Consider the following 16,428-nt stretch of genomic DNA (forward strand, 5'->3'; position numbering starts at 1 on the left):
AGATGGGACTGTAGCCCTGAAATTAAAAGATGCTTGCTCCTTGGAAGGAAAGCTAAGGCAAATATGGACAGCATGTGAAAAAGCAGAGAGATCACTTTGCCAACAAAGGTTCATATAGTCAAAGCTATGGTTTTTCCAGTAGTAATGTACATGGCCGTAAGGGCTGGACTATAAGAAAAACCAAGCACGAACTGATGCTTTTGAATTGTGGTGCTGGAGACTTTTGAGAGTCCTTTGGAGAGCAAGGAAAACAGATCAGTTAATACTCAAACACAATAATTCAGACTATTCAATTGAAGTGAAATACTGAAGCTGAAGCTTAAATACTTTGGCCACATAATGAGAAGATGGAATGCATTGGTAAAGACCATGATGTTGGGAAAGGTTGAAGGAAAAGGGGATGGTGGAAGATGAGATAGATAGTGTCATGGAAGCAACAAGCATGAGCTTGGACAGAGCTGGAGGACATAGTGGAGGATAGAAGGACCTGCTGGGCTATGGTTGATGGGGTCATGAGGAGTTGGACATGACTAAATGACTGAACAAAAACAACAAGAAATCTAAGAGGCATTAATAAAAATAAATGTAAATAATTTCAGTTTTCACTGTTATCAGAGACCTGTGAATTACTGCAGACTGAGTTCAGGTACCAAAAAAGGTGGGTCTAACTTGAATTATGAGAAAGTTCCAAACAATCAGTCAAATGAAGGGCTGTGGATGGTATAATAGGAGCCCGAGATACAAATCAAAAAATGTTTTTACTACAGAAAAAAAGACCATGCCCAAGCTTAGTTGTAAAAATTGCATTTTAAAAATACCAAACAGCACTAAGAAGAAGAATTAGTGTATTCTAAGCACAACAATTATTTAATCTATTTACAATCTATAGGCTTACAAGCTATTAGTATATAAAAATATTTAGGGAAAAGGAGACCACAGGTATAGAAATTTTAATTTAAATGGTCCTATAATAAAAAAAAACAATTGCAAAAACAAAATTAAAATGATATAGTGATAAGAAATGGACTATCAAAACATGTTAAAAGTATCAAAAATTTACATCTAGTTTTGCTGCTGAAATTTACATTTATTTAAGAATACATGAAAGGGAAAGGGGAAATTTTTCCCTTCTATTCTAGAATATTTTTATAGGATTGAGGAAACCTACAAAGTCTATTTTCAAAATCTTCTTCAAAAGTACCTGGAAGGATACACAAAAGGTATACTTTAGTCCTTCTTAGGAAAACATTTTAGAAAATTAGGCTTGATAAAAGTGGATGACTTTGATTTTGAACTGAGTGTTAGGTTTCCTTCTGAAATACTTCTCCCAAATTTTCTCTGCACGCCTGGATTTAGTTCATGGAGACTTCTTTTATATGCTGAAAAAGAAAGATAAATAGAATAATGGTAAAAGTGCCATTCAAGAAATAATCCATTCAACTAATATTTGTTGGAATTATAAACCCAAGAAAGAAAATACATCCTTAAAATTCACTCATGCAAAAAATAAAATAAATACCAATCCTTTTTGGCAAAAGTAAGGTTATTAAAAGCCTACCTAGAGATGCTAAAGACAAATTTTTAGAAGTTATATGCAATGATTTCATTAAGTCTGCATGGAGTAGAGTTCTTTCATATACTCCAGAATGCTAAACCGCTTTTCTGTTATTTCCTCTTATCTTACTAAAGATCATATTTTCACTGTCACCCTCCCTGCCTTTCTTAGTTCATCAATTTCTCCCTTCTCTTCTCTGTCTTAAATCTATATACATTTTCCCAGTTCTGAAGAAAAAAGTTAACACTTGATCTCACTGCTTCTTTCAATTTTATGAACTTAAAACAAAGAGGTATTTTTTATTGATTTGTTTTTAACTTAACCTTCATTTCCAAATGTATCCCTGTCCACTCACTATTCAGTAACAAAGATTTAAAAAGAAAAGTGGAAAATAAGCAGTCCCACTAACCAACAAATAAAAGAAATCTGACAGTGTACACAATACTCCAGTCTTCTACCTCTCTGCAAAGGAAACGGAGGTGTATCTCATCTGTTTTTCAAGGACAAGCTTGGTCATTATCATTACACAGCATTCAATTTCATTTTAGTTTAGTTCTTTCCATTTATGTTACTATAGTCATTGGGCATAATATTCATTTTCCTGTTCCTCCTATCTTTACCCTGCATCAGCTCACATAAGCATTACTATGTTTCTCTGAATTAATATTCATTTCTTTAGATGCAGTAATATTTCATTACATTCATTTACTATAATTTAGTTAGCTATCCCTCAGGGGGTGAGTGTCTACTTGGTTTTTGGTTAAGTGCTGTTTGAGGATCGCTCGGAACAGTTTGATATAGGAAGCTTTTCTGGCTTTGATCTCCTTGGGGGTATATGCCTAATAGTGGGATCTGAAGGTCAGAATTCAATCCTATATATTTTGAAGTTTATTTTACTTGTACATCTTCCCACTTTAAAACATCATCTACTCCTGCAATTAACCCTTTCCCAAATTATTCACCATCATCAATTATAAGTTTACATGAACCTTGGGTGAGGGGAACAGGGAGGAAGAAGGAAGGGTTGATGAGGAAACAGATAAAAGATGAAATTAACCTGGAAGAGGCAGAGACCAATGATAACTTCTCCAGAACTGGGGAGATGTGCATAAATTTCAAATACAAAAAGGAAAGAACCAAAGAAAGGAAGCTAATCTAAGAAAGAGAAGAAATCCATTTAAAAATAAGGCCACTCATTAGATTGGATGGACTTTTTGCATTTACATCAAGTTTTCTTTATAAAGTATAACTACCAAAATAATTTCTCTCCAGCTTTATGCACCAAATTTGTTTGAATACAGGTGACAATTTTCCCTTAAACCTGGTATGTATAAAAAAAGAAGTGAAGTACAGCCTAAGTTCTGGATTATTTTTTGGTGTGTTTTCTTTCCAAAGAGATCTAATTTTGGGGGGGGGAGGGGTAGGTGTGCACTTAGACTAATATGATACAATCTGTTACTTGTTTGCAAAATTATAATGAACTTGAGGATTCCTGAGAGCACATATCTACAGAACAAATAGCTAAGACTAAACACAATGCAAGAAGTTAAATAATTTGAGGAAATTTTAGTTCTTAAGACTTTCCTCGCTCCCTTAAAGACATGTCTATAAATCTCTTTTCACTTGATACTGCTCTATCACAGCATGCAAACATTTACCAATAAAGTCTAGCAATATTATTAAGAACTTTAAACTGAAAATACAACATTGATGAAGGATAGTGAAATTACAGTTTTTACGTGAATCTCAAAAACAGCCTCCACTGAAGCTTGTAGGAAAATAGAACATTTTCCTCCAAGGTATATGAATTTGCTTTTACTAATGCTATTTGTAATGACACTGTCATTGAGCCTCTCTCTTGGGACCTTGCTGTTTAAAGATGAGTCAAGTTAACAAAGAGTCTGTTTTAGTGCCTGTACTAGTGAATGCTATCCATGTTGGTAAGATCTACCTGAACCTCCATGTCACCACAATCCTTGGAATTACCTCCTTTTAATGAGGACTGGCAGGACATCTAATACAGAGACTGACATTTTTATTTATTATTGGTGAATCTTAAATGTTTTGTGATTCAATGAAATTATTGTCTATCCTTCCTGTAATCCTATGTATTTTACTTTATGCATCTAAAAACATTCTAATCAGCGTTGACCATGTTGCACAAGGGATCCATGGCTTTGGAGGTTCATTCCCATTTTTAGATTCCATAGCTCTAATTTGAAAATCTGAGTGCTACAATGATGCCTTCTTCATTTTCTCATCTCCTATAATACCTAACAAATTACCATAAGCATTTCAGGCAAGGAAAAACAATGAGATGGGAGAAAATAAGTCCAGAGATAGGGAAATTCAGACCATAAAATCTTAAAAGGAGAAAGGCATTAGGTGGGCCTTTTGTGATTTGTATGGCTATAACTATTTTCAGATAGGCCGAGTGCTCACTTTCTACCTTGAGGCTTCAGGAATACTCAGTGAAGGCATTTTCATGAATGTTGGCAGCAGAGTGGCCAATAGGCTGGGTAGCATGGGTGAAGAATCTGGGAAGACAGCTGCTCTGCACAACTGTTAGTGGGTTGCTGCTTCTCCAAATGACCTTGTAATTGTACTCTTCTGTGAACTGATTGTATCCCCAAGGAGAACACAAGCTTTCTGAAGCCAGGTCTTTGTATCCCTAGGACTTGGCACTGTATGCTGCAGAGGGTACACTTGGTAGATGTTTGCTTATTTGAACTTTGAGAATCTCTTTTGACTTTCACTAGTTGCTTTTCTAACCTGGTGGATTGTAGATGTTTGAGGGTGCTCAGTAGCCAGAGACAGGGAGCCTGGGGATGGGCAGCAGATGAAGAAGCAGTTTCTTCAAATTACTTGACACGTGCAGATTTTTGTCTTAATCAGTTTATTCCCATGCAGAGAACTCCTACTGTGGAAACTCCTTCCAATAACACAGAACAACAGCCCCGCTATGACTCTGAGGGTGAGAGAACTGGCTGGTGCTTGGCACACTGGGTTAAGGAACTTGCCTGGGACCACAAAGGCAGCATGGGCTAGGGGCAGGTCTAGCACCAGGGTCCTTCTGACTCCCAGTCCAGACCCTGAGGTGCTGTGCCACCTTTTGTACAGATAATATACAACAAAAGCTTTAAATGGATATAACCTTTTAAAAATTTAATTCAAGAAACAGCTCATTGACTTGTACCATTATGTCTTGTCTTTAAATAACCATACTCTTTAATTTTGGTTAAGAGCTGAGGAGCTACAACTTACCCTTTGTTGGTCTGTTTATCCTAGAATATTCATGACCTGAAAGATCCTTTCGAATACGCTTCGTAGCTACAGGATCTTGTGTGGTCTTTAACACATTGCTGGGTGCAGGACTTGGAAAAAAAATAGAAAAAATGTTGCTACTTTTAGAACATGATAAGGACGTTCAACTGACATACATCGAATGCTTTCTGGTTACAAAGGACTTTAACTACATTCTGTTGGACCTTACAACAGGCCGGTGGGAGAGAAGCCCCCAAGGGCTGTCCTTGTGTTATAAAGGAAGGTAAAGGAACCACGATGGCCTCCCTCTCCCAGGGTTGCTGTAAGGAAGATCTATATGAAGTGTTTCTGTAACCACAGGAATTTATTGTATGGCTTTATCTCATGGAGGAAAGTACTTGGTAAACTGTCAAGTGAAAGCAAGAGGTGAACAACCATTATCTATCTGTCTCAACAATCCAGAACCCAGCTAAGAGGGAACAAAAAAGGCTCCAGTGACAGAGAGGGATGTTACAAAGCCCATGCAACTGAAGTTGAAGTTTAATTATCAGAAACAACATCTAATGAGATCATGTGCATAAAAGTGATTAGAAAACCGTAAAGCCCTATACAAATCTGAGCTAGACTATTATTACTGAGAAGCTTCACAGGGCGTTGACTTTTATTTTGAATTTTAACAAGCTTAGTTATACAGTTTCCTAGCCTAGATCAGAAGCAGCAAATAAGAGGACAAGAAAGAAAAAAATACTGAAAAGCAGATGCAGGAACTCAAAAGTGCAGTTGTCTGGGGACATTTACTATAGGGGTAAAGAGCCAGACACATCTCAATAAGCCCTGAGGCCACTCACTGTATTACCGCACTACACAAGTGATGGATGTTTATAACGATGACCTTGAGGCATCAAGAAAAAGGTTTGTGTAGAAGAAGGCAAGATACATTTTAGAAAAATTTCCATGCAAAACTGTGAAAATAAAGATTTTAGTGAGCTTTGAGTCCTTTTAAAAAGACACTTCTGGGGAACAACTCATTCTTGAATAATGAAGAGGTGCTATCATTTTCTCACGCATCCCTTTAAATTAATACACTTGCTTCATTTAATCAAACATTAGATTTCCTCCCCCAAGAAACAGAGCATCCTGTAAGCACAAGACTGTCACTGGCTATCTTGGATGAGTGTTTATCCTTCCGTCTTATTTTATGGTCATTTTAGATTGTGTCAAGAACACAAACATTATCTACAGCATCCTTCCTATGGGAAATCTGGGTTCTGAATAGCACCACTTGAATAAAACTCACATTTCCAGGAATGTAATCCCAATGTAATCAAGTAAGTGGAATGTTTATGTGTAGGTCAAATATACAGCTGACTTGATAAACTTTTTAGCTACATTTTTAAAAAAAGCCTTAAGATTTAGTTAAATATTCCACTGATGAAACATGCTCAATATTCATGTCACCAGAGGGCTTTGTGTCCTGGTTTTGAGATGACAGCTGTAAAGAGAAAGACATAAAATTTGTAGGAGGAGTACAAAATCCAATTGACAAAATTAATGGCCACCAAGAGGAGGCAGAGGAGGTTTTCCCTTCTTTTTCACTAAACTGTGGCTTGCTGCTGCTCTGAAATTGTCTCTGAAAGCTACCAAATACATCTCATAGTTTCTTTAAAAAGTTTTTGTTTGATAGGTGATCCCTGAATTATAAACAAAGTGTTAACATACATTATTTAAAACTGTTTCTTAGTTAGAATAGCACAATCTCTCAAAATCAGTCCGACCTTAATGGAAGAATTAGGCTATTATTGAATGTGATGAAGATTCCAGCTTTGAAACAATGTGATGAACATAAGCCGAGTACAGCTAAGCTACACTGTGATCTGAATTACACCTGGTAAGCACATTCTCAGCAGGCAATTCTGTTGTTATGCTCTATTAATTTATAAGACTAAAATTTTCTTATTTCCAACTGAAGCAGTGAGTCAACATGAGCAGTTTAGCATTTTGTTGGAATTACTAGTACTTTTGGACTCTGTTCTAATACCTGGGTAGGAAGTAAAATGGATATACTATGAATATACACACATATATAGATTAAGCTTGTGGATAAGTGGAAAATACCAGGGTTTATTACTATCACGCTCATGTAGATTTAATTAAGGAAAAGGAGGATCAAAAAAAAGTAATTATGTACATTTCTAGCATTAATCTCTCTTAACCTTAGTTAATGACAGGATCTAATTACTGGTTCCAGAGGGAACTCAACAGAAGCAATTCTTATGCTTGAAAAAATGAACTTATTTTCTTTACATGTTTTGTTATTGAATACCACAGTGTTAGTGGCTATTGTAGAAGCACAGAACTGTATTTATATGCCACTAAACATAATGATTACTGTAACTATGGCAATTTCAAAGTATCAAAAGTAACTGAGGCTTCAAACAGCTCTTACTTTCACATCCTATCAGTCATGTGTGAGCTTGCTCTTGACTTGTGTATACAACAAAGCCAGCCACCAACAATGGGCTGGGGCTGGGGAAGTGGGGAATCAGTTAGCAATGAGGAAGGAGATAAGAGCACATCTACATACCATTGTACTTATTACCTTATTATTATCAAAGTCACCCAAGTTAAAAAATAACATCTGTAGCTGAAAACAAAAACAAATGAAACCATCTACAAAGCTGTACATAAAAAAAAAGTCCAGCATTTTAATTTGAAGCAAGTATGATAGATGGTTTGACCAGGGAAAAAGTGAGGAATGACTTTAATAATAATAGTATATGACATGCAGCACTTTGTAAATACCTTAAAATGTCAAATTAACATACATGATCTCATTTGATTCTCTCAACACCTTGCAAAACAGGTGACGTAAGCATCATCCCCATAACATGAAAGCTAAGGCTCAGAGAGGTAGTGATTTGCCAAAGGTCCATCAGCTAGGGACTGGCCAACTGAGACAGGAATAACCCCAAGACCTGACTCCAAATATAGGGTGCTTTTTACTAAAACACCTGGCAATTGCACAACAATAAAAAAAGAATAATGTCTCATTTGTAGTACCTCGAGGTTCACTTTCTTCACAATATCCTTGTGAGAGAGGTAGTAGAGACAAGAAGGCTGGAAAATCTGTTTTTCACATTTAAAGAAGGTGTTCAGCAGAGAGGGCCTCTGTCTATCCCTCTCCTAAAATTCTGATCTCTTAGGGTAGGGGCCATTCACTTTTCCATCCATTTGAAAACTCCAACATGGCAGAAATTCAATAAGTGAATAAAAATGTTTTTAGGGCTTAAAGAATTTCCTAGCAGTTTTTAATGTAAAAAAAAAAACTCAACAAAACTCAAATTGGAGGTTTTATTAAATCTGACCTTTCTGAACTGTTAAATTAACAATAACAAACCCGTGGATTCAGAACATTTAACAAACATTCTCAAAGGGTCTGCTTTACTGGATGCCTCATCCTTGTGAATAATACTCTTGATTTCTGGCCTTTTGTGCTTTTCCTTACCACAACCTCATGGTCAAGGTAGAACAAACACTATTATTCCCCACTGTACAAACGGAGAAGCTGAGAGATGGGGAGGATGTCCCAGAACGTAAGTAGTAAAGTCAGAATTTGAACCCAAATTTTCTGGTTCTTTTATCATCATGGATTGCTATCAACAGACTGCAGGTTTAAACAGCTACAGAAAAATGAGAGCACCAGGATATAAAATGTAAGGAGAGGCTATGGAATGATGGCCAGGTCTAACACCATCCTAGCAATGGCCCATTTTCTTGAATCTTACCTTGTTAATTTCCGTTTCCTCTTGGCAGCAGCAGTCATTGCCATGTAGGATGGGGTTTCATTTGTTACGTGGACAGACGTCTTAGTCAACAATGAAGGAAGGCTAAGGCTAAGTTATAAATGTGGAAAATTAAAAAAATAAAAGAGTCACTCTTTTTTTTTTAAGTTAAAAAACCAGATGTTTCATGATGGCAATAAATACAGACCATAAACATTTTCAAGTAACCAAAAATATCAGAGGCATTTCAGGCATCATATCTAGTCCAGTCCCTTTTATGTATTTATGAGGGACCTGAGGGCCAGGGAGGTAAAGGTATCTAAGGAAGCTGCAGTAACAAGTTATCCCCGATAAAGGGCACTCGGTGAGGAGACTGGGTACTAAGCTATGGTGATAAATAGTCTTCTACTAGGCTCTCACTTCACTTACCATTTATTAAGAACCTATTCTGTGCAAGACATTGTGCTCCAATCTGTCCAGCCTGGTAGGACCTATTAAGATTTGTGCTTTGCTGGGACAGACAGAAAATCACTTCCACACCACGGTGAAGCACTGGAATGAGACTTTAGTAAAGATTTCCTAAACCTACATATTAATAATTAAAAAATGTGTAGACATATCTCTAAATACACCTCTCCCTCTCCTCTCTCCCCATTTATCCATCCAAATACAGAAACTGTTGCTATCATAAAACTGTCATGTCACCAGTAGCGAGAAAAGGCATGGATACCTTTCCTCACATAAACATGTATAGATTATGATGGATGAAGTGTGACTCAACAGGTAAAATATGAAAGCATATGCTGGCTTGGATGAAATGCTGTGAAAACTGGTTTAGGCTTAGGAATATTTTACATTATCCAAAGGTTGTTGGAGTACCAAGAGTTGTCAGACACCATGAGAAATTGTGGAATTTCCTTTGAAGGAAATCTAAAAGTGTAACATATACAATAATCCTTTTCAGACGGTTTGGGTAGTCTAGCTTGAAAACTAATGGACAAAGTAGCTCATTCAACCTAAGTCATTCTGGAGGTACCAAATATGAGACTTGAGGTATGAAATATGAGGAAAGGTTTTTAAGATGAAATGAAGAGTAAGTATTTTGCTTAAAAATTGGTCTTAACACATTTCATATAGAGTTAGTGTCGAGAGGGTCCTTATAGAAATAATGAGGAAACTGAAGCCCAGAGAGATTAGGGGATATACATGAGGTCACACAGCCAGCTAGCGACAGAGACCAAGTGTAGGATCTCAGGTCTGCTGAATTCCAGGTACTGGCTTTTTCCATGAATAAATCCACACTAAATCTTTAGTAGGAAAGGAATAATTAAATCTATCTGAAGACTCCTGAGTAAATACATTTGGGAAATTCCATTGATAGAAATCCCTTATGCCATACCTTGGTAAAATGGTATTATTTCCATTTGGTTCTAATTCCCTTTCGGAGAATACGCCATTTGTATCATCGCTGTCTTCGTGTACAGTAAATGTAGACTCCAAATTCTCTTTGACACACTCTATCCTTCTGTCAAGAGGTATACAACTTTTCGAAAAGGGAGCATGAAAGAGATTACTGTTTGTATTCAAACTGTTGATTTCCTGAAAACTGGTTCCATATGATGACTGTGAACTGGGATTTTGAATGGATTTTCTACAATTTTCTGGTGTATATACAATAGCTTGGAGTTCCTGTGTGAAAGAATCATTGAGCCGACTTTTACTAGACAGTTTAAGTCCTTCGGAATGTTCGGTCATCAAGGGAGACTGGATTAATTTCCTCCGAGTTCTTTTTTGTGAAGGAGTTTTCTGTTGATTAATTACTGGCTGCATATTTTCACTGGATTCATCTGAAGGTGTACCTGTTCAGAAAATTAAAACAAAACTCAGTAGCTTTATCTAAACTTTTCTCCTACTAATCACACTCCTACAATTCCCTAAAAGGGGGAACTAATTTCTATTAGTTGATTAAAAAAATACAGAAAATAATAAGGCTACTGGGTAATAAAGATGAACCAAAATTTAAAACCACAAATCAATTTTCAAAATGTTGTAATAGAAGCCCAGGAAACTGATCACATATAATTTGTCCACAGACAAATAATTAATATTGGAACTATATTACAGATATTATCAACCTGTGGCCCTGCTCTATAAAAAACCAAGAATAACCTGTGGCTTTACGAAGATCTCAAGGGAATGCCTCATTTTTATATCCGATTTAGGAGTAAGCTTTAAAAGGAAAGCAACAACAATAATTCGTAGATACAACAATCAGTAGCTTTTAAACTACAACGAAGCTTACTTTGGAATTACTGAGGAAAAGGCTATTTTGAATTAGGAAAAAAAAAACAACAATATTTCATCTGGCCAGGAAGATTTTGGTTAACCAAACATTTGTAGATTATAGCAGAGAAATGCTCTAAATTCTTTCGACTGATAAGGGTATACAAAGTAGTATATCACAGTATCATAGATTTAGAGGTGAAACCTGACCATTCATGATCTTATTTTAAGAAATATTTTAACAACTATAGTTAAATCTTTTTTTGGTAACTACATGTATTTTATTTTTTGCTGTTAAAAAATATTATTCTAAGAAGGTATCCATAGAATTCACCAGACTGTGAAAGGGTCCAGAACATAAAAAGGTTAAGAAAGAATCCCTGACCTAGTCCAACTCCCTCATTTGACAGATGAGACAGAGAGGCTTGAAGTTGAAGTGACTTATGTAAAGTCACACGGATAATAAATGGCCATGATGGGACTCAATCCAGGTCTTCTGATTCTAAACCCAACACTAATTCCATTGTATTTAGATTGTTAAACTATTAGGATACAACAATACATTCAGCATTAAAATATACTAAGAATATTTTCATCTCTGATTCAGAGGACGTCAAATTATTTTGATGGTTATTATGGTGACCATATAGAAGTGCCGGCTAAAAGAACTGTGATTAACAGGACACCACACGGAGAAAGTTTGATACTTTTAAAAATAACTTTTTAGTAACTACAGTGTGCCTAACCAAGGTGGATCTTCTGGGGTCTTTGGAATGTCCTCCTCTTTTCCTTCTGCTTCTTAGAAACTCTTGGCTCTCTGAATTCTAGAGGGCAAGACTGTCCCATTCTGTTTCTGTATTCCGAGGCCCTACCACAGTGTCTAGAACATAGCAGCTGCTCAACAAATATTTGTTGAACTCAATTCCAAACTCTTTCCTCCAACAATGATCACTGACACTGACTTGGTTCTGCTTCCGAACCTAGAGATACCTATTGCTTTGTCCTAATTCACTCACTAATACCATCAAGGTGCTCCCTCTACCTTCAATTAAAAAAACTCCAAAAACACAGAACCAAAAAAAGTGAAAGAAACTTTCTTCTACCTGGGCGCAGAACAGCATGAGATCTTCTTTGTTTAGTTTTTGCCCAGGAAAAAGGTCTTCAATAACTATATTTAAAATTTTCTCATCTCTTCAAAATTTTCAAATTTAAAATTGTATTTTTCTGACTGGATAGTTGCCCTGTAACTGACTTCGGCCATGCCCCTCTATTCTTCAGCATTCTGACCCTAGACTCTGTAACAGTGTCTCCAAACTTTTGTGACTACATACCATTACCATTAAAAGTATTTTGGAACATGTAACTCCATGTGTTTATTTACTTATTTATAAATTGTAAACAAGTATTATTATAGTTAAAGTAAATTACAGAGGATATGAAAAAATAAAATTATTGAGACCACAGTCAGTGAAGGGATTTTATATAGATATAAGCAGTTAGCTTGTAACTGAAGGACCCCAAAGTGAGAAGTGTTTGTGGATTCATACAGTGGAGGGAATGGGCAAATTGTGAGGAAAAAAGGCAGATCTCGTTATGTTGGTGAGAGGCCCCTTGACTGAGTGGCTATTACGGGGAGAGGGGGACGCAGCCCACCCTCCCATCCTTTGGTGGATGGTTGATCCTGGACTGTTTGGGATCAGCTTGCCCTGAATTTGTAGACCACTAGTTCATATACCTAAGGGCGACTGGACAATGGTTAGACCTTGGAGAATCTGATCATGCCAATAACTTTTTAATGTATTATAGAATCTAAATCAGCCAGAGAACCTTCTAATCTCTCAAATACTATTACTGACGCTCCATCGTTTCACCCTTCAAATGCCAGAGAATTTTTTGCGCCTGTTCTCTTCATTCTCATTGCTATTTCCCTACTTTGGTCCCTCAGTACATCTGGCCTAGAAGATAGCAATTAGTCCATATCAAGCAATCACCATTTATCAATCTCAACCACACACCAGGTGGGCAACTATGTGACCCTGGACAAGTCACTTCACCCTGTTTGCCTCAGTTTCCTCATCTGTAAAATGAGCTGGAGAAGGAAATGGCAAACCACTCCAGTGTCTCTGCCAAGAAAACTCCAAATGGGGTCATGAAGAGTCGGATGTGACTGAAAACTAAACAACAACATGAAACAGGTGCCACGCCAGGCCCCGGGGATATAAAGACAAAATGAAAATATCCCTACTCTCAAGGTTCTTACTTTCTAAGTCCTAAGGGAGCAGACCATGTACACTTAGAAACGTGTATACAGAACACCTGTGAAACCAAGGCCTCCTGGTTGAGGGAGGCACCGAGCAAAGAACCAGAAGAGCCCTGTGCAGAGGCAGCCAGAGCCACTAAGCTGGGTCTGGAAGGAGCTGTGAGCAGGGAATGATTCTAGGCACGGGGACAGCTGGCTACCAAGGCCTGTACAGAGAGGGAAGGAGTGTCTTGCGTGAGGAATGGAAAGTTGGCCAATCTGGCTGGACTGTGGAGTGCACGGAGCGGGATGATGTATAATAAGGCTGAAATGGCAACATAGGATCAGGTTATAAAAAGATTTATTTTATTTTATAATCTTGAGAAATTACTATCCAGCCATTTGCTTAGACAATGCACTATTTAGGGAATACTTGGCATTCGCATATTTTCTTTTCTACTTTTTAAAAAGGAATTCTTATTGTTATGTTTATTTTTCATATTCCCTATATTTCTTTACGTATTCCTCCTCCTAGAGAACAATCCCTCATAATAAGGAATAAAAAAGAGGCCAAAAGTTCAGCAAAATTAAACAACCAAAGAAGCAGAGGGAGGTGCCTTGTTGGAAAAAAACAAAACAAAACAACACAACCTAACAACTTTAAATACCAAACAAGGTTTAAATTAGGTCACAGAAGTCATATTATATGCTAGCTATTAAGAGGGAGTCATAGTAGATTATTGGGGGGAGTGGGGAACACTGGCAAGTATGAAATGGTGAGATATGAGCTTCACAAAAGCAGTTTTGGTAGATGAATACATGGGGAAAAACTTAAGGTAGAAAGACCAACTAGGAGTTTACTGCCAATAATTCAAGTAAGAGGTGATGAGGGCCGGACCTAAGGTAGTGGCTGTGTGAGTGGAGAGAAGGGGATAGATGGGAGAGGTGCTGAGGAGGCAGAAATCTCAAGATTGGATATTTGGAGTGAGAGACAGTGAGGTAAGGATGATACCAAGGTTAAGAACCCAAGTGACAGGAAGGAGGGTGGTGCCATCAAGAGAAATAGGGATGTATAAAGACTTGAGGTCCTTGGCTAGAGATGGGGTTGGAGGGCCATCCAAGGCTTGATCCAACCTCCTAACAGATTGCTCAGAGTCCAGTCTATCCCCTTGGTTCCACTCTGTGGATACATGTAATCATCGTAGAGCATAATTTAGTCACTTCAATCCAATTTCAAAAAATTCTAATGGCTCCCCACTACCTATGAAATTTCATAGATTGTTAAGCAAGATCTGACCCTAGTGTGCCTTTCATTCTTTGTCTTCCACTGTTCCCTTCCTGAACCGGACACATTAGCTAAAGCAGGCCACTTGCTGTACTGTCTCTGCATGAACTGTCCTAATGCTTGTGGCCTATTTGCCTAGCTATTCCTCAAGGCCTTACTTTTCTGCCATCTCCCTTCTGAAGCTATCTTTTTCTCCTCTGAATGAGCATGGCACTTGGAAACTTTCATGTTATACCTTATATTTTTAATACATGAATCTTATCTTCCCATTAGACTGTAAGCTCCAGGAGGAACTTAATTCTTTTTTTTTTTGTCTCATCTACACAGGCTTAGCATAGTATTTTACACATAGTAGACATCTATCAAATACTTGCTGAATGAAATTAGGTATTGCTTAAATAAAAACGCACATTCTCCTTCAACCAAAAAATTTCTAAAACTAATCAGCACACTTTTCTGCTTCATTAAGTCAAATAAATCAAGATTACTCCTCTGCTGTGACTCAGAGTTTTAAACATGAATTTTCACAATCTAGCACTATAGACAAAGATGATGCTAGAGATAGTCCATGGCCATCCCTTGGAAGTTTTTCTTTTCCACTTTTATTTCCCTAAAGGCTGAGGAAAGGAAAAAAATGAAGCTTTGGCTAATCCAACCAATTAGTTAACTGAAGACCTATTGAATAGGCATAAGACACTTTTCTAAAAAACCAACTGTATTTCACTTCTTGGATTAGGAAAAATGTTTCCAGCCCTCTGAGCAAGGTACTTGTCTTATTCCATGGTTGGTATTTCTTGTGGGTACTGAAAGTCACATAAATCCCACCTCCTTAGTTTACAGTTGAAGAAAGAGACCCAGCAGGAAAGCAACATTTTCAAAGTCACCAAGCTGGTTTTCATTCGGGGTCCGTGGCTACTTAGAATGTTTTGTGTCTGAGTCAGAAAGAGTCCAACTACGGAGTTTTGAAATTATACTGGAGACTCGAAAATTCTTAATTGTAGGTGAAATGTGAGAAAAGGGGAGTAAATTTGGGGAAAAAACCCAGGGATGTCCAAATGAAAACCTAGAGTCCCTCCCAAAATTTAACTCCATTTTAGTTATTTATTAGCTGTTAAAAAAAAAAAGCTTCACATTCATGTTATCATTCCATAAATACCTACCAAGCACCACGAAGGTGCTAGTGTGTCTTTTCCTTCTTTCAAACACTTTTTCTATATTAGGTAATGTCTTTGCTGGGGTGAACAAGTAAAAGATGAATAAGAGGATTCAATTCAAGACACTACTTACTCCATTTCAAACCATCACAACTAAAGTCCCCAGAGAGATCTTTAAATATTTAGAGGTTGAAATGATTCGTTTTGAAAAGAATAACAGTGGAGTTGGTTTTAATGATTTTTGAATGTCAATGCTTGCTACAAGAAAATTTATCAAAAGAAAATCTCTGACTTAAACTTCCTCAATAACTTAAGAAGTCTCATTCCAAAGAAAGTATGCAAATTTTTAAGTCTCAAAAATATTATTAATGAAATGTTTATGTCAATGCATTTTGGTTTTGGATAGGTCAAGCTTACAATATGGAGGTATTTTAATATGCTCTTTATATAATTTGTAGTAAATCAGGCCCTTTTTATTATCTGATAATCATCAGATAATAAGTGACAATACACTTATGCTCATTTTGTAAGACAGGAGGACTACTTTGCTGTTTTAAATTTTTGACGGTTTATAGTCACAACCCACAATATGTATTAACTGGAAAGATGCAACCAAGATTTATAAGAAGATGACTACTTAAAGAAAATGGGTATTTCAGAAATCCAGAAAAGACAGCTATACAAAAGAAGGAAGGGGTCAACAGAGTCCAATGCAGCAGCAGCATGGCCTAGTAGAAAGAAAAGCAGAGAGTAGAATTAGAGTCTTAAGACCAGGGTTGGCATCCTGGGTCTGTTACTCACTACCACCTGCATGATCTTGAGAACTCCTTTCACTTGTCTTTTTTCATTTCCCTTATTTATAAAAT

At 37.0% G+C, this 16,428-nt stretch overlaps 1 protein-coding gene across 1 annotated transcript in view; it reads right to left on the reverse strand.

Moving 5' to 3' along the window:
* Positions 1–1,070: 1,070 nt before the first annotated feature.
* Positions 1,071–16,428, reverse strand: part of KIF18A (kinesin family member 18A) — an 89,285-nt gene continuing 73,927 nt past the window's right edge. The window contains exons 14-17 of the mRNA XM_036763901.1: positions 10,001–10,460; positions 8,605–8,712; positions 4,820–4,929; positions 1,071–1,379 (exon numbers count right to left, since the gene is read on the reverse strand). Coding sequence (XP_036619796.1) covers positions 1,228–1,379; positions 4,820–4,929; positions 8,605–8,712; positions 10,001–10,460 — 830 coding nt within the window. The 3' untranslated portion in view covers positions 1,071–1,227. The remainder of the gene's footprint in view (positions 1,380–4,819; positions 4,930–8,604; positions 8,713–10,000; positions 10,461–16,428) is intronic.

The sequence above is a fragment of the Trichosurus vulpecula genome, chromosome 6 (assembly GCF_011100635.1).
Source record: "Trichosurus vulpecula isolate mTriVul1 chromosome 6, mTriVul1.pri, whole genome shotgun sequence".
NCBI lineage: Eukaryota > Metazoa > Chordata > Mammalia > Diprotodontia > Phalangeridae > Trichosurus > Trichosurus vulpecula.